Source organism: Lissotriton helveticus, chromosome 1_1 (genome assembly GCF_964261635.1).
Source record: "Lissotriton helveticus chromosome 1_1, aLisHel1.1, whole genome shotgun sequence".
Lineage (NCBI taxonomy): Eukaryota > Metazoa > Chordata > Amphibia > Caudata > Salamandridae > Lissotriton > Lissotriton helveticus.
In genome coordinates, this window is record NC_136057.1 from 745,136,934 (window position 1) to 745,156,280 (window position 19,347).

Here is a 19,347-nt window from a genome sequence, read left to right on the forward strand (position 1 = left end):
TCCAAACGTGTTCCAATTGTCATTTTTTTCATTTGAAAATAGTGGCAGCGCAGTATTGTCCCTAGTTTCTAGCAGACCCCTCTGGCCAACATCCCCCCACTTACCTTTTAGAGAGATGACACAACCCAACTCATAAGGTAGCTTGCAGGGTCAGATTTTCTCCCCAGGCCCGACCTGCCCTCTTAGTTAGCGAATCTTTTTACACAGTGCAGGCCTAAGGTAATGTTTTCTGGTACCAACCAGTCTCTACAGAATTTGCCATATGGGGTTCTCTCCACTCATAGCTGACAATGCAAGTGTTATTAATCACTGCATCTCCAGGATTACATAATTAGTTCCTGGAATGTTGCTTACACAGCAGAACTCCTACTTCATACACTTACAACAGGAGCCAGGTGCTTAGATCACACGCTAGACTAGTGCCTAAAAAAAAACTCTTGCTAAACAAGTACTGCTAAAGTAAGTAGTTCAGTCATAAGTATGCTAAAACATGAAAACACCATTTGTGCATGCACCATATTGTTAGATGAACAGTAACAGCTATTAGAACTAAACAACAATTTGGGCATTAGAGAAGCTAAAATGGTTAACCAGCGCCACAGTCTCCAGATAGTGAAAAAATGACCACACTAGTTTCATGTTGTTCCACAGATGGAAAATATGTATTGATCTAATTTGAAGAAATAAATCTAATCTAATACATAAGGGACCATGAATGCCAGGAAGGTATTAAGATTTTCTTTGATGGGTGGTGAACAGAACTGGAATCTCGGAGCCTTACCTGGAATTAAAAGACGTGCTGCAGCCACAAACTGATTTTTGTCCAGCAAATCCACAAGATCACTCACTGTACAATTTGTTGTACCCCAGTCATGGAGCAATTCACATGTTGGGCTTTTTCCCATTTGAAAACATCCCTCAAATCTCCTAAAAGGAAAAAGTTACAAAGGTTAAAATGCACCAACCTCTAAAATCATTAGGCCACAATTTATTCCACTGGACAGATTTCTCAGAATTTAAAACTAACTGCCCCACCTTCTCTTATTATAGACAATTCCCTGGATGAGCAATCGTCATCTGTAAGTGCAGAAGCATTACATAAGATACTCAGTACCCATGGAGACAGGCAACACTAGAGGAAAAGTTAGTACTATAAACAATCTGCTAGTACAGAGGACTGACTGCAGTACTTGCTTTAGAGCCAGGATTGATGAAGGCAATACTACAAATTGGTTGGACATACAACATGAAAGGCCCACAAACCCAAAATGTTGTGGCTATTCACAAACACTTTTGAATTCATTTCCAATAGTAGAAACATAGGAAATGACTGCTTCGCAACCTATAAGACCAGATTGTACTGTATAATTTTATGCAATTCTATCCTGCAAATAAAAAGTTTAAAAAAAAAAAAAAAAAAAAAAGACTCCTGGTAAAGGATGGGAACAGGAGAGTTGGAAGAAATAGTTCCTCCACAGGATAAAGCATTTTCCTATGAAGGCTAATAAAACACGCTACCACTGTGCTCTTCAATGGGGAATAATCTTTTTAAAAATACAGCAAATACTTGAAAATTTGAAGAAAAAAAACTATTTTGCACATTGCTTTTTACCTTGCTTGGCACTTTACTCAGACCTTAGAGCTTTTTCACTGCTGCTAGTTGTTTAGGCTGTGTTTAGGGGGAACTTACCACAGTAGAGATGCCATTTTGGTCGGCTGTCTAGTCGTTGTCACCCAACACTATAAATGAAGGCCAGGGTGCAATCGCGCCGCTGGTACACCTAGGTGTATTGTTTCGCACTCCCAGATAATAGAGAATACCACCCTCCCACACGGAGTCTCAAACACAACGAAGCAATAAACACACCACCACCTGGAAAGGGATTTCACCTTATAAAATTAGACACATCAAAGATTGTATTCAGAATAAGGCTTGGGATTATATTTATGCAATGCTCCCTAACAAAGTCTTTCCCAGATGTCAAATGAACAACATATATATATAAGCACACTTGTCAAATGCAACTGTTAAATGCATGGATAATATGAAATGAAACACAAGCAGATAGTAATAATAAAATAAAACACAAGTGGATAATACTGGAATGAAACACAAGCAGATTATGCTGGACGTCCTGCAAGAAGTCAGAAAGATATATACACTAAATACATCAGATGATTAACTTGGATGTACACACAAACACTCACATATCACACAGTCAATACTCTAAAACAAATCACCTCACCGGCTGCAAACACTGCATCTTAGCCCACTCGAGACTGGGGATTCACAGCCATGGCCTCACATGTTCCCAATCTCCCAATCCCAAGATCTTGCTGCAATTGAATTAAAACAAGAGGTGTCCAGCCCAACACATGAAAAAGGTAATTTGATAGACCCCATCTTTAGTAATGACCCACATTTGAATGTCCTGGACCTGCGCCCTGTGATATCGTCAGACTATCATATGATCCCCAAGGAGATGAGGACGCCTGCTCCATTCCGTTCCCTTGGTCAGTTACTTGGAGAGATCGCAGTTGGGCAAAATTGAATAGTGAAAAATGGAAGGCTGACCTTAGTGGTTCAATACCGGATTTGGGTACAACCCCCTTATTAGCTAATGACAACGTCATCCAATGGGTCAAACATTCTCGGGATCAAGTTATCCCTGTAAAAACCCATAATCGATGTGCCATGGACAAATTCTCTCCATGGTATACCCCCAACCTTTTGTTGCTAAGTAAAAAGGCAACAGATGAGAGGAAGTGGAGGAAAACTTATGACGAGCTTGGTAAATCCAATTATCGAGAGACTAGGAGGAGATACCATATTCAAATTAAACTTGCCTGAGTCACCTGCAATGAATTAAAAATTGACAGCACTTTTAACTCTCCTCAAGAAGTGTTTCAACTAGTCAACTAGTCAAATTGTTGGTCGAACCAAAATCAAATAGGTCCACGCCCAAGCCCATAGTAGCACGGTGCAATGATTTTGCAAGATTGTATTTTTACTTTTTTAAATTACCATCATCTACTCCTCTTTCCAAGTTACCAATAGACACGTCAAATCAATCAGAAACAGTTGTAAACAAGAGAAGGGGATAGCTTGTCATTCAGACTTCTCTAGTGTCAATCAGGATAGCTTTGCAGCACTATTTAATAAAGTTAAATCAGGATTCCCACCAGATCTGGCCCCTCAGATATCCTTGCTAAAGAGGCAGAACACATTTTTCCGGTTTTGCTTGAAATTTTAATTCTTTCATTGATAAATGGTGCAGTACTACCTGATTGTAAACATGCAGTAGGTAAAGTCCTTTTCAAAAAACTTAACCTGGACCCTATCTGCCAAAGGAACTACAGACCCATCCTGCTAATCCCTGGATTGAGCAAGGTACAGGAGAAACATGTTAACCAGTATCTATTTGGATCCATATAAGCAAATAATGTCCTGCACCCAACCCAGGCGGGTTTTCGATCTAAGTACAGCATGAAAACCACCCTCCTAGCCGTTCTCGATGAGCTTAAAATGCAGTTAGATCTCTGAGGCACGGCAAACATCATACTCTTTTATCTAAGTGCAGCATTTGACACTGTAAATCATGAAATCCTAAGTGAAAGTATTAGTAATGGGGGAGTTGCAGGAACAGCCCTGAACTGGCTTATCTCTTTCCTGAAGTACAGGACCTTTCAGGTGTTCGATAAATCATGTTAACCTTTTCCTTGAAGTGTGGAGAGCCACAGGGCTCTTCATTGAGCACTACCCTTCAATTTGTATATGTACCCTCCCGCAGAAATTGTGTTGCCTTTCGGGATATCGATAGGGTCATATGCTGAGGACACACAATTGATGTTTTTCCTGGTCCCCAAACATGGTCCCCAATCCTCTTCACTTGGATCCTGTATGGAGATGGTAGCAAGCTGGAAGGCCAGATCATGTCTCAAACTAAACGGAGATAAAACAGAACTTGTGACATTAGGTAACAACTCCAACTCCTACATGAATTAGGTTGGCCAGACTTCTAAGGCTCGCCCCCCGCCCCAAGACAGTTATAAAAAGTATGCGGGTATGGTTGGACAAATCCCTATCAATCGAGGATCAGACAACATAACTTTTGGCCATCTACTATAGCCGCCCTACACTTCCTCCCCTTTTTATCTAGCAGAATCGTGGTCCAGGCACTAATTCTTTCTATGTTGGTTTATGGGAATATGCTCCATTTGGAAGCGCCTAAAATCCGTAACTAAGAGACTCCAAATTGAGCAGAATGCAGTAGCCCAACATCCGTTCAACATCCCAAGAGACCATTCAGCCTGGCAGGCCTTAGACACTCTGCATTGGCTCCTGGTTGACCAGAGGGTGAAACTTTAAGCCCTATGCATAGCACACAGGGCACTTCAAACAAAAGTACCTCTGCTACTACTACCTCTGATTCGGTGCTTAATTTGTAAAAATAAAAAACAGTTTGCCAGGGCCCTCGTCAGGAGCCACTGCCGCTTGCACCACCCACTGACCTTGCCAGCGCACACAGTGACACTAGCAACACAACTACTAACCATCACACTCCTGCAAGTGTGACTATTCCAGGCCCCCAAAGCCATAATAGCTCGGCCGCAGGCATTAGACAGTTTTAATGTAAGTGGAATCAATATGCAACTGTTGTTTTGCTAATCTCTAGATTGGAAAAACAGTGCCACCATGCGGATGGCTGTGGTAAGTGCCAGTGATGACAATTAGGTGCTGGTGCTTAGCACGGGAAACCACCAGCTCAAATTAGCACTGCTCTGATTTCAACAGAAACACAGGAAATAGCCTTTAAGCCAACTAAGGCTCATCTGACTAAGGATCCCTGTATTCGGAGAGTGAGAAGTGAAGGACTTTCCTTTACTTACAATGCGGCCAAAATGTGGAATGCCCTCCCTGATTCCTTTCAGCTTATTGAGAAAGAACTGGTATTTCGAAAACACCTTAAAACTTGGCTATTTGACAATGACCCCCCCTATCTTTCTGTCTTGATGCTACGTGACCGCTAGTTTGTGTACCATATATTAGCTATGGAATGCTCTAGGGTAGCCATGTGCTTTACAAATGTGCATAAAATAGAATAAAGTGGCAGCGCTGCCATAGACAAGACCAAAAAGAGAACAAATACTTCCCCCTCCCTACTCTCCCAGATGAGGGATTCCTATAGAACCATAGAGGACTTGGAGTGGTGGAGAGAAGGAGAGAGTCACACAAAGACTGAAATAAAAAAGATTTAACAACACATAAAATGACTCCCAGGACACTCCTCAGAGGGATGCCAAAGAGAGATACATTACAAATGCAACCGAAGGGAGTGAGCACCCGAGTGACCGATCGAGATGGATCAATGAATCAACAAGAGAGCGGTTATGAGACATGTACATTTAAAGTTATTACATATAGATTTGAAAGAATTCCAGCAGGGTGTGGATGCTTTAGTAGTTCATATAAGTTATAAAGTAAGACACTCAATCAATCAATCAATCAAGGTATTTGTAAAGCATGACTAATCACCCATTAGAGTGCCAAGGCGTGGAGGAACGGAGGGATGAGGTTCTGCAGTTCAGTCGAAGAGTCAGCTCTAGAGGTCCTTCCTGAATGTAGTGATGGTGATTGCCTGAAATACAGAGGCAGGGAGTACCAGGTCTTTGCAGTAAGGAAGGAGAAGGGTCCTCCTCCAGCTGAGGTCTTGCAGATCCATTGGACAGTGACCAGTGCCACTTGGGCAGAGAAGAAATGTCTGCTGGGTGTGCAGCAAGGGAGGTGGTAGTTGTGTAGTGCTTTGTAGGAGTGTGTGAGAAGCTTAAAGGTGATTATTTTGTTGATCTGGATCCAGTGAAGGCCTCTCAGGAGACCGGAGATGTGGCTGCGGTGGGGATGTCCGGGATAAGTCTGGATGAGGTGTTCAGGCTGCGCTGGAGATTCTTTTGGAGTTTTTGGGTGGTGCCAGCATACAGTGCATTGCCGTAGTCAAGCTTGCTACTGACAAGCGCCTTGGTGATCATTCGCATGGATTTAGTGGGGATCTACTTGAAGCGCTTCCGAAGCATGTGGATCGTGTGGAATAGGGAGAATGAGACTGCATTGATTTGGCAGTTCCATGAGAGCAAGGAGTCGAGGATATTCCGAGGTTACGTGTGTGGTTGTGGGTGTGGGGGGGTTCCGAGCGATGCAGACCACCAGGAGTCATCTCAGGCAGGGGGGGGGGGCAGGATGAGGACTTTGTTTTTGAAGGAGCTGAGGTTGAGGCAGCTGTCCTTCATCCAGGTGAATAATGCCTTCATCCTGTTGTGAAATGTGCTCTTAGCGGCTGTAGGTCTGTCGGTGAGGGAGAGAATTAGTTGGGTGTCATCAGAATAGGAGACAATGTTGAGTATGTGGTTTCTGGTGACAACTGCAAGTGGGCCACGTAGATTTAAGAGGATCGGGCTCAGTAAGGAGCCCTGGGGAACTCCGCAGCTGATCTATGATCCAAGGATAATGGTAGGAACTTGACACTCTGGGTTCGGCCAGTGAGAAAGTAGCGGATCCACTCTAAAGCTTTGCTGCAGATGCTGGCATTGTGAAGTCTTTTGCAAAGGGTTTGGTGGGAGACGTGTCGAAGGCGGCAGAGAGGTCAAGGAGGATGAGTGCTGCTGTATCACCTCGGTTGAGGTAAGTGTAATGTCGCTAGTTGCAGCGAGGAGTGCAGTCTCGGTGCTGTGGTTGCTTCTGAAGCCTGATTGGGAGGGCTCCACGGGTGTGCTTTGTTTCGATAGATTCGTCAGTTGGGAGTTGATGGCCTTCTCGGTGAATTTAGTTGGGAAGGGGAAGGTTGGTCTGCAATTCTTGAGGTTTGTCGGGTTGGCAGATGGTTTCTTCAGCATGGGGATGATCTCTGCCTGTTTCCAGTATTCAGGGAAGGTAGCGGACTCGATGGAGAAGTTGAGGGGGCTCCTGAGTGGATGGTTTTCATAATCCTAACGTGTTGTCCGTGGGGAGGGTCGTCCAGTTGAGCAGGGTCGGCTGGAATCTGGAACATTTGGATGCAGTGGTTGCGGGTGGGGTGGGTGGCTCCTGGGTTGCATAGCTGTCGTAGATATCTAGGATATTGCGGCGGAAAAAGGTGACAATGTTGTCACAGAGGTCTTGGGAGGGAGGGGATGTCTGTGGCCTCTGTTGTGGGTAGGGCAAATTCTTTGATCACAGTGAAGAGTTCTTTGCTGTTATGTGCGTTGGTGTTGATATGGTGCCCTATAGCAGTTTTCTTAGTGGTGTTTGGTGATGGCGGTTTTGAGGGCTGCGTCATCTGCCAAGGTCTTGCTGTTCCTCCATCTTCTCTCGAGCCATCTGCAGGTGCACCTGGACTCTTAGTAAGCGGAGGAGCACAAGCGGGTTTTCTCGGAGGGCTGCTTGCTGGAGGGTTTCCTGAGGGGAACGAGTGTGTTGGCGCAGTTGGAGATCCATCGGTGGAGGTTGCGTGCTGAGGCATCGGCACCCATGGAGGTCATCGGTGGGGTTTTGCAGATGAAGTGGGGGGTTGGTCTTTCGGAGACCTTGTTCCAGCTTCTGCGTGGGTAGCGGTGGGCATGGGGGCGTTCAGTGAGTTTGGTGAAGGAGAAGTGGATGCAGTGGTGGTCTGTCCAGTGTAGTTCGGAGGTGTGGCTGATGGAGATGTTGTTGCTTGTGGGGAAGACTGGGTTAGGCATGTGTACTGCTGAATGGGTTGAAGTGGTTACCAGTTGTTTAAATGGTGGCAAGATTCTCCAGTAGGGATGAAGTGTTGTGGTTGTTGGTGTTCTCCAGGTGGTAATTGAGGTCGCCGATGAGGATGTAGTCTGTTGAGGAGAGGGCATGGTGTGCGATGAAGTCAGCTGAGGAGTTGTTGAAGTGGGGGACAGGGCCAGGGAGGTCTGTAGATGAAGGCGACATGGAGGGTGGTGTTTGAGTTGTTCTGGAAGTGGAGGCATTCCATGTCAGGTGAGTGGTCGTCAAAGCTATTTGTGACATGGAGGGTGTTTTTGTGTACGATGGCAATTGCCTCCTCCCGGTCGTATGGTGCAGTACTTGTGGATGATTTTGTAACTATCAGGGATGGCTCTTGAGATGTCCAGGGCTGAGGTGGGGTAAATCCAGGTTTTGCGTGAAGAAGGCGACGTCGGGGAGACAATGACACAAGCCAATTACAAATATGGGCAGAGAGTGGGTGGAGCTTCAAGTGCATACTCCAAAACAGCATGCCGTGCAGAGCAGCGCATGCGCTGCCCAGATTCGACCTAATAAAAACTATGGGACATTATGGAGAACATAATTAACATTGCAGGGGTGGTTAAGCAGCACAAGGACAGGAAAACAGAACGGACGGGGTGGGGGTAAAAACAGACAGGGGGTGAAAACGGACGCACAAGGGTAAAAACTGACAGAGGTGGGAAAAACCGGTGGAGGGAATGAATGGCAGAGGGGTAAAACAGATGGAGGGTGGGAGGTAAAACACTGGTTGCAAATGGGAAGCTGTACTGGGTCCATGCTCCGCCGCATGGACAGAACAGTAGGGAAGGCTGCAAGAAGTGAGCAGGAGGCGTAACCAGTAAGAAACAATGAAACAAAAGTGAAGTGGACACCACCCAATGGTAAGCATTGGTAAATAATGGCTTACACTAAGCCCGTCTTAAAGCTTTTAAAAAAAATAACAATAGCTTACGTTGACAGCCAATGCGCACTGTAGGAGAAACCTAAAAATTACCTGAACATACATTAAATTGGCAGCAGATCTGACTGACAAACAGTTGTTTATACAAGTTTTGATACACCTTCTGGACGAAATCCCACCCTAAACAGAGAAAGGTTACATCGTGAATAGAGAAGGAAATTTGAGTGGGCTGGATAAGAAAGGTAAAAAAGGTTGGGCAATTTCCTTACTGTAATGATTATGACACTAATGTTCAAAAGCTAGAATGAAATTGTATTCGTTTGCGGTAGAGCAATATGACGCGTACCCTTAATATTATGTTCTTTGTCATTGCTCATTTGTCATTGTGAATTGATTTGGATGTGGAATGTAGTAAACATGTAATATAATATATTTTAAAAAGATAGAAAGGACATAGCTCCCTCCTACTCATCGCTTTCTCCCCTTCTTCACGCTGCTGTTCTGGAAAGCTCGAAGGCAGAGAAAGGCATCAAAATTCTGGAGACCCATTGTTTTGCCACTCAAAATGTGATTCTGAATGCAAAGTGGAATAAGGAAGGCTCAACTTGCCTACTTCAAAAAACATTCTTCTCCACCCACCCCAAAGATAAAAGAGGCACATGTGGGAAATAACTAGATTTACAAATTAAATATTAACCGGAAGAATGTTATAGTCAAACATGAAGATAAATAAATTCAAGAAAAATATGTTAAGGACTGACTGACTTCATTTCTTAGAAGCCGAAATATTCCTCGGACAGCTGTACTGATTGGTAGGACATACATGTGGAATGATTTTTCAGTCTGAAGTTCGGGTAGGAACTCATAGGTAGACTCTCATAATTCAAATATATGTATACCTAGCATACTTCAATTCGAAATTGACATCTCAGAAACCAGCTATTGTCATATGGAAACTCGGCCAATCATCCCAATAGTTAAACAGTTTGAAAACATCAAATCAGTTGGTCAGTTTCAGAATGTTTCCCGAAATAAAAAACTACATTTCCACACTATAGAAACTATATATTAGCTGTATTCGAGACACAAAATTGTCACATCACAATACATGATTATTATGAAGATGTGTATTGATAGAATCACCCTGTCTCCGTGCGAGTGCAAATGTGAAGGAAAGTGAGATTATAAACATTTACTGCAAAATTTGAAAAACAATATAAAAAAAACCCATTTAACATTGAATGTGGAACGCATCTAATTGACTCCACCTACCTCTAACTGTGCGTACAGGGTTCACCTTTTTCATCACACATTCACGGCAGAAGAGGGGCGAAAGAGTTAAGGATATTGTCCTCGTATTGGAAAGGTGTTTTAGGGTGCCCCCATTAGCTGTGATCTTTCACCCTCTGACCTTATTGTTTGTGAACGCCTTTTTACCTTCTAGGTGCTGACAAGGATGTGTTCTTTGTCATGACAGGGGACTGGTAAGATATAGTCGTGTATAAAAAAGTGTGTGTGTAATATTGTCACTTGTGGAGACTTGAGTTATTACAGAATAGAGGAACTCCATCTACCATTTGTTTTGTGTGGTATTCTGGCAATTGTTGATTTCTGTAATTCAAAATTGTGACGGTTCTCATTTTAGTAGAGGTATGAGAGGAGAACACTATTGTTATGATGAAAAAGTGATCTGTGATTCTTGCCTGCAGAAGGGAGTGAAGTGGTCTTCGTTTTCAAATGTAGTGTGTCCTGTAATGTGGTAAAAAATCCTAAATCGTGTAAGAAAGGCTACTTTTCTTGGTTCGTATCCCTTTGATCCTCAGATTCTCATTCAGCATTTCCCATATGTCTCTAGGTGATTCCGGCAGACATGCTGCTGTCTCTGGTGCACACTTGGGTCTGCAAGGACATATCTAGTGTGTGACCTCACTGGAGTTAATTATGTGACTTGTGACATTACATTGCAAAAAGGGTATTTGGTGCATATTTTGAGAGTACTTTGTGAGTTATCTTCTGTCAAATATACCGGACTTCGCCTCCTGAAGGTATTTGGCTGCACTCAATGCAGTTATCTCATTAGTGACGCCCATCCAACGGACATACATTCCAAACAATTCATACATTACAGTCCAGTTGATGTTCCTATTCCAGGTAGGCTCTCACTAATACTATTTTCAGGTTTTTCCTCTTGTTTAGTGTAGAAATATTTTAGGAGGCCTTCTGTAATCTTCAAAATATGTCAGTTTTTGTGAGAATTGTTTTCACTTCATTTAGGGCATAAGTCGGTGGTTACATATGCCAGTTATGTCTCATTTGTTTGGTCTGTCTGCTGAACATCTCCACACTGGGAGTGTACAATACAATTTTTACAGATTTTCAGAAGTTGATACACATCCCTCTGATCATTAAAGATTTGCCATATGGCAGGTTATACCTCAGGCTGCAAAGATTAACACTACTGTAGTGAAGTGTTGTATCCTTATTGTCACTGGAAGGTACCATCTATCCATGGATCGAGAAAACTTATCTTCCTATTGGTATGGCTCATGCACAACATAAGCCCTTCTCGCCCGTGCACGAGCCATTCTAAGGAATCTTATTGTTTATGTGAGCCTTCCTAAATGCAAAAGACATTGTCAATATATCTTTCCCAAATCTCGATGTTACCGCTGTAGGGATTGTTTAGGGAGACCCATCTGTTTACATACTCATGTATAATGTTACGACTATCCCTTTGATTTGTTGGTAAAGACCCTTCTAGAACATGAGGACTTCACTAAACTCCTTTCAATGGGAGTTTGATAGTTGTAGAATAAAATTTGTGGAAACCAGGTGTGGTCTTTCAATGACGTCCAGTGCTTTGTCATGCTGTTGGTGTGGAGAGAGAAAGGGCATTTCATCATGCTCCTTATAAGGGCTTAATTCTACTTGCATTCTAGTAAATAGTACATTGAAGAACACTCGCTTGTCAAACAGAAATCCTGGTTAACATTTCCACCCAGGCATAGTAACTCCTGCGCTACTAAAATAAGAATAACTACCATTACTTTAATTAGAGTAATTTGAATTATAGTTTCGGAACAAACAATAGGCAGCATTCCACTAGGGTGTAATCGCAATTCACCGAAAATGTATTGTATTGCCTAATGTTTATGTACGACTTTATCTTCCCAGACATATGTCCTCAAAAAGACTCCGGTAAAATATGTACTTAGAAGATAGAAACAAGTCAACTAATAAGCAGGAGTGAGGAAATAAAAACAGTTCATAGAAAGACCGAAAAGAACACTTCCATTCTTTCTTCCCTCTCCTATGGTTGCGACACAATGAAAATTCATCCCCATGAATCACAACATTATCAGATTTGTGAAAAATTGAATATTGACAGTGACTGTTTTATATTGCTGCTAAAACTTATCAGTCAGTGAAAGTTGTTTAATATTACGCCTCACTAGTGATGGACTGAACCGATGTACTGTGTACCAATTAGCGACTCAAATACAACAAATATACAGGTAGATGCATCAAGCATTTTTGCGAGCGCAAACGGTGCGAATCGCAAAATTCGGCCGTTTGCGCCCGCAAAAATGGCATTTGAGATGCATCAAGGGTTCATGCACTCGCAATTTAAGAATTCGCAAATAATTGAGAGTTCTCAAATTGCGATTGCATTTAAGGAATCGCAATTTGCGATTTCTTAAATGCAATGCATGAACCATTCCAAGATTGCGAATTCGCAATCTGGGGTCGCTATTTACCGCGAATTCAAACTACGTGGTAAATAGCAAAAACTTAGAAATATGCACTTTAGTGCATTTTTCTAAGTTGTATATTACACACACACATGTCCTTGGGACATGTGTGTGCGCAACACCAGTGAACATTACCATTTCAGGGGTGCAACAGGGTGTCCTTTGGACACCCTGGCACCCTTGAAATTGCGGCACATTTGCGATTCGCTAATTGCTAATCACAAATAAGGAATGACTCCCCATTCATTCCAGCGAATCGCAAATAAGGAATCAGTAAGAATCGCAAATAACATTGCGATTCCTACATGCATCCCGTTTTGCGAGTCTTTAATAGCGAATCCTTAAAATTCGCTATTAAGGACTCGCAAAACATAACTTTGATGCATCTGGGGGATAGAGTTCGAATTGCAACATTGTGGAAATCTACTTTTGTCATCAAAAACATTCCAAAACTAGCCACCTGATTAGTGTTTTCACACTATGTTCAAAATGCTCTAAACTTAGAGAAAAATATATATGTACCGTCACACATGTGTTCTAAAACGGCAAGACACCTTCTCCCATACACCCCGAAGTAGATAGGCCAGTAAAACTGGTGAAAGAACACAATCAATAGGACATGGAAAATGTGCTAGGGTTTGGTTTTATTCACTCGAGGAGAGGATGTCACATTCGAAGTTCAGGGCATTCTGTGAACACTCACTTAGGCCTACTATAGATCAGGTTCTCTAATCTACATATCAGTGTAATTGTCTATGCGCTCTTTATGGACTCTGTGCAGTTTCTCCTCGCGCCTCCATAACTTCTTACTTCAATTAACTGAAACCGGTCACTATACCTCATCTTTTGCACTACTCTAACTCCTAGTAAATATATCGAACAAATAAATACACTCTATTAAACACAATTAAAAAATAATTAAAATGCTATGCAAATGAAGTCCAGAGTGGCGTGAACAGTCAGATCAACGCTCAAATATAAATAGCCTACTATTCCCTCTCCAAAGGACTCTCTATATTTTTACATCATTCTATTACACTTTTAGAACAGATACAAATTAGAAATAGGACCAAAATCATTCCAAGGATGACTCCTTTATGCAAATAAAGCACTTATTCCCTTTCATTTTAAAATGTCAATTCAAGAGCTATCATACCTTATATGTAGCTGGGTGTATCTAGGTTCACCAGAAGGTGTCTTTATATCCACTGCTATTTGCCTCCAACCTTCCAGTGGATCAAGAAAATCTGCCAGTTGCCGGAGCATCCCAAAATTTAGGCAGCGGACATATGTTGCAGGAGTTATAGATGTGTCCATCTTTTCTTCTAAAACAAAAAACATTTTCATTTTGTAAATTCTTTAAATAACCTTTAAAACTTCAAAGCTGAACCACTTTCGGTGAAGTAGGTGTCTAATTAGAATTGTTTATGAGAAGCCACAACAGAAGACCGAAAAAAGGACAACCTCTACCATTCATACTTAAGGAATAAAAATAATGGAAAAGCACATGGTGATAAGAGGCTTGCAGGCTTTGTAGAATTAATGAAGAGAGACAGATCCTTTCCCAGGTAATTCAAAGTTTGGCTGCCTGGTCACAAGTCAGTCATTGGTTGTAGCAAAACAATCTTCCCAGGAAAATAGTTCCTGCATGTGCTGCAGGAGATTCTACTTGGGTGAAAAACATGGGCTGCCACGTCTGCCACCATAGCAGACCAGTCACCAGTTGTGATTCTTGGAGTTAGACACCTAAAGTGTAGATCCATTTCCACGAAAGGCCACCTGTAAGAAATTGATTTATTCTGCTTAATGTGTGGGAGCCCACTGATTTGATTGCAGCCGAAAAGTTATGGGTCACGCTTGGTGCCATGGTAGCTAAAAGAGACATTGCCCAACTATGGGGGGCACCAACACCTCCGATTTTTACATTGTGGAAGAGAAACATGGATTGGTGCATGTTCTGGGAGAAGACGGTGTATGTGGCACGGGGTTGCCCCCGCAAGTGGTCCCGGGTATGGGCTAAGTGGAACACTTATAGGGGGATATATGTGTAGCACCCGCTGCTCCTGCGGATGATGATCCACCGTCTCCATGAATATGTAACAGTAAACGTGGGACATTCCAGATGTACTCCGGTAACCCTATGATGCTGCCATTCCAATCATGTATGCTATTCTCAGACAATGTAAATGCCATGTTTTTTCTTTTTTGTTCTTAAATCAATAAAAAGATAGTTAAAAAAAAAAAGAAATTGATTTATTAGTTGCAGAGGTCGTGTGTCCTTCCTAAGTAGAAAATCTTAGTAAGTAACTTTCTCTTTATTGAGAACCAAAAACCCCTTTGTAGTACTTGAACTGTTCAGGGTAGTGAAGCAGAGAAAAAGAAATTGATATTTTGGGATTTGTTTTCATCAATAGAGTTCGAGACGCATGAAATGCAAAGAAAAATCTATGTGGCTGACAGTGAATCACCTATTCCAGGGTGGATGCATCAGTATGATCTTTGTATTATTGTGAACCGAACAGCCTCAGAACAGATTATGGTTGTGGAAGAGAAGAATGTTGAAGGAATTCTGGAGGAGGTGAAAGAAGTATTTCGCGAGGAGTTGGGTGTTTTGAAAGGGTATGCGCACAAGATCTGAGTAAGGCCAAGAGCGATATCTGTAAAGCACGAGGATCGGAAGATGCACATAGTGGTGAGAGAGGAAGTTAGTTGTATGCTGCGTGAAATGGAGAAGGAAGGCATAATTGTGCCTGTGGAGGCTTCCAATTGGATTTCACCAGTAGTTATAGCGAAGAAACTTGATGGGCGCTTGAGGTTTTGTGTGGACCTTCGAAGTGTGAATCAAAATATAATCACAGAAAACTTTGCACTCCTTTTCAAAGTTAGATTTGAAGAGTGCTTACCATCAGATTAGATTGCATGAGAGCTCCAGGGATGCAACGGCTTTTATCACCATTGATAGAACATTCCGCTTCACAAGAATGCCTTTTGGACTGTCTTCTGCGGGTAGCGTTTAAAAAAAAAATGATGTCACTAACATTTGAGTGTTTTCAAAATGTTATTTTTTTCCAAGATGACATTTTGATTTATGGAGCTACAACACAACCAAATGTTGAGAAAGGTACTTAGAAAAGTGATGAAGGCGGGTCTTACTTTGCGCACATAGAAATGTGTGTTTTTGTGTGAAGAAATAGAGTATTTGGGTAAAACCAAAAAGGAATCTTTTGAAGGCAATAAAGTTGGCTCTACAACCCAAGGACAAAGATGAGCTAAGATCATTTATTGAACTCATCTAATATTACGCCAAGTTTGTTGATAGCTTTGGATTTGAAAGTCTTGTTGAGAAAGGGGTGTGCTTTTAGGTGGAATGAGAATCAACAGACTTGTTTTGAGAAAATTAAACAAGATGTATGTGCGGCAGGAATCTTAGTACCATTCGGTCATTGAGCGTGAGGCATTGGCGGCAGGGGAGTCAGCGGAATATTTCAGAATCTATCTGTGGGGTATAAATTTCAGTATGAGGACAGACCATAAGCCTCGGATGAAAGTCTTGGATCCTGGTGGGGCTGGGAAGGGGTCAGTGAGGTACACAAGATTGGCGGCTTGTCTGCAAGAGTTCAAGTATTCCATTGAACACATTCCAGGGAGGCGCAATACTCAAGTTGACTCTTTATCACTTTTGTAAATCATCGCCAAAAAACTGTTGTAAATAAAGTTACTCTGCTCTCAGTATGTCTTCAAGTGTTTCTTTAAGCAGTCTGCCACAACGTGACCTTTCCTTGCCAGCCTTAACACAAACTGACCATGCATTCAAACTGTAACATTCCAAAGAATCCTAGAGACAAAGGTTCCATTACATTCAACATGAATATGACACACCTCTATCCAATCATAGGATGCCACATCTCTCTACCCCAGCCCCAACACTCCTGTACAGCATTCCGGTACACTTAAACATAGCCACTTCAAGTGGTCTATGAAAACCGTCCCGGAGAGCTTCAGTGCCACTCCCAACTGACACAGCTGCCTGATAACTTTCCACCAAAATTTCAAAAGTGAACCGCACCTGTCTATGGCTCCAGAGGGCCGGCCTTCCTCCTTTGTTTCTGAGGGCGTTGACTTGACCAGGCGAAATGCATTGTGAAGAGTTCATTAGAACATGCAGATTTCTTACATACCCTCCCCACTGAATGCGTCGCCTTTCGGCCAATCTCGTTGAATAATGTAGAGGCAAACATATTGGCTAAAGTTCTGGCAAATAGACTGATTACAGTGATATGTACTCTGATCTATTAGGATCAAAATGGATATGCCAAGAAGAGGAACAAAGCACTGCATAAGAATGCTGCAGACAGCCTTAGCTAATGAGGGTCGCCTAGAGGAGCTGGCAGTCTTATAATTAATAGACTTCGAGAAGGCTTTTGATTCTGTGGGAAGGTCTTATCTATATAATGTGTTGGGAAAATTATACTTTGGCCCCTTGTTCAGGTAGTATGTGAAATTGCTAGACTCCTACTCCTGGATTAGGATCCGATTTAAATCTGTCCTATCAGACACATATGCAGTTCATTGCTGTACAAGGCAGGGTTGTCCCTTGGCCCCATGGCTTTACAGCTTGGCTATCGAACCTATGGCAATGTGAGTAAGGAGTGATGCTCAGTATTGGGTTGTTTACTGTACTGGTGAACTCAAAGACCACACAGAACTATATGAAGACGAGGTCTTACTATACACAGTTAGGCCCTGCTTTCCTATCCCCAAGATCCTCCACATCTTGGAGATATTTGACAAGGCATCCAGCCTAACGATCAATTAGGCAGGGAGTCCAATCTAGTACCTCTGCAAAGTGCAGTATCTCTTGACACCTGGATTTCCAATTGTGCCCTGAGAGTCGTGTCAGAGTTAAAATACTGGGTATGCACATCACAAGAGACTGGACGAGGTGTTAGGCGGTCAATAGTCTCCCTTTACTAAGTAAAATTAGATCCCATATGGATAGGTGAAGCTTACTGCCTCTCTCTATTACAGGAAGGGGAGCGTTATTCAAAACGGTAGTCCTTCCCAAATGGCTATAGGTATTGCAAAATTATAGCATGTCACCGAGTTCACCTAGACCGACCACTCCAACGTCCGCTTCACCATCTCAGGACTCCCCACCAACGCCCATAAGCCATCCAGCATGCCAAACCACAGCTGGAAGAAGATCTCAGAAAGCCATTGGACTGATGCCCTCAACAATGTCCACCCTCACACCCCAGCAAGGAACAAGCAGTCAACCATGAAATGCACCTGCAAAAGACTTCAAAGAAAATGGAACCCACGGACCAAACAACCTTCAAAGCATCCCTCAACCAATACCACCAACATGTAAAAAATACAAAAGGAAACACCCTGGCTGACCGTATTGAAGTAAGCTCAAACCACAGCAAGGAGCTCCTCAACATCGTCAGAAAGTTTGCCAGCTTCTCAGCCACCAGAAATGTCATCACTCCCTCACAGGAACTCTGCAACTCCCTGGAGGATTTCTTCCACAACAAGACCTCCACCAGCTATAGAAACTTCAATCCCCAGGACACCAACCTCCTCAGCGAGCTTGATCCCTGCGACGAGGAGGACCCGGACTCGGGCCCTCCTGGCCTACCTGTTAACATCTCCCCTCTTTTTGCACAGCATACAGACACCTGGAAGGCGCCAGCGGACACGACCTATGATCCAGGGATGTATACAACGGACCCATGTTTCTTTAATTGGGCGGAGCTGGAGCCAGACACCGCCCACCTACTGCAGGTAAAACCCAGCCCAGACTCTGCTCAGGGGTGTGATACACCCGGAGGCGGAGAAGGAAAGTGTTGGCGAGAAGACGGAGCGAAAGGAGCGGACTGAAGATCGAGAAGAGAGGAAAACTGGTGGACTGCTGAGGAGCCGCGAGAAGAGCCGAGGACGGAGGAGGCGACTCCGGGAGAGCGGAGGACGGAGACATCAACGGAAGAAGAGCGGAGCCCGGAAGGAGCAGGAGGCGGAGACCGAGACTCCAACGACAAGCCGGGAGGCCAACGGGACGGCGCAGCGCCCAGCCACACTTCCCGAGAAGTGTGGCTAGAACAGGTACGGGCTCGCTTCACGGGCTGGGCGGGACGGAGGTGGAGTAAACCCCCATGAGGTGCATTCGGCACACCTAGTGTTAAACCCCCCCCCCCTCACGTACCGGCACTGAGACAGGGTTTTGTAAATAGCACGTGTGTGTCCTCACTACCCCTTCCCTTTTCAACTCGCAAGAGGGTGCCGCACTAACGCTGGTGTCCTTTCCTTCCTGGCGGCTGCTGAACCGGCGAGGACAACGGCGGAAGATCGGCCTACGACTCCCAGGAGACACCGGGAGCGGAGACTGGGAACTGCGAGAAGCACGACAGAGGAGATCGACGACCCCCTCCCATTCTACCGCCTACCAGTGCAGAAGAGGCGTCTGTACAAAGTAATAAAACCCGTTTTGCCAAGCACCCCGGTGTCCGTGAGCCTATTTGAAATCCCGGGCGAAGTGCCACAATCCCATAAATGAAGAAGACGATCAACTGCTCACCACCTGGGACCGGCTTACCACATAAGACACCATGGGAAACAGCCTTTATTCCAAAGTTTTTACTTCATAGTTCATTTTCCATGCATTTTTCAGATCGTAAACACAGTTGGCACGCAAGTCTTTACATCGCAAGACAAAACCATGCATTTGAGGATAATTAAAAAAAGGGGCTTGGTGGGGTCTCCCCCAAAAATATAACATGTTCAATTACTAACAAATGTGTAAACTACAAATAGAATTAAAAAATGTATTAAGAGTTAATGTATAAATTTTCAACAGTAGGTGGCAGTGTTACACTGTGATAGATTTTTTCAGAGGCAGTAAGCATGGTAAAAGAATGAATGGTAGTGGAATGCGTGGTGAAGGT

General features: G+C 43.4%; 1 protein-coding gene across 2 annotated transcripts in view; it reads right to left on the bottom strand.

Moving 5' to 3' along the window:
• The window catches only part of IRAK4 (interleukin 1 receptor associated kinase 4), a 131,981-nt gene that overhangs the window by 107,151 nt on the left and 5,483 nt on the right, over positions 1-19,347 (bottom strand). For both annotated transcript variants that reach the window (XM_078655469.1, XM_078655477.1), the window contains exons 2-3: positions 13,560-13,728; positions 782-927 (exon numbers count right to left, since the gene is read on the bottom strand). In XM_078655469.1, the coding sequence (XP_078511595.1) occupies positions 782-927; positions 13,560-13,720 (307 nt within the window). In that variant the 5' untranslated portion in view covers positions 13,721-13,728. The remainder of the gene's footprint in view (positions 1-781; positions 928-13,559; positions 13,729-19,347) is intronic.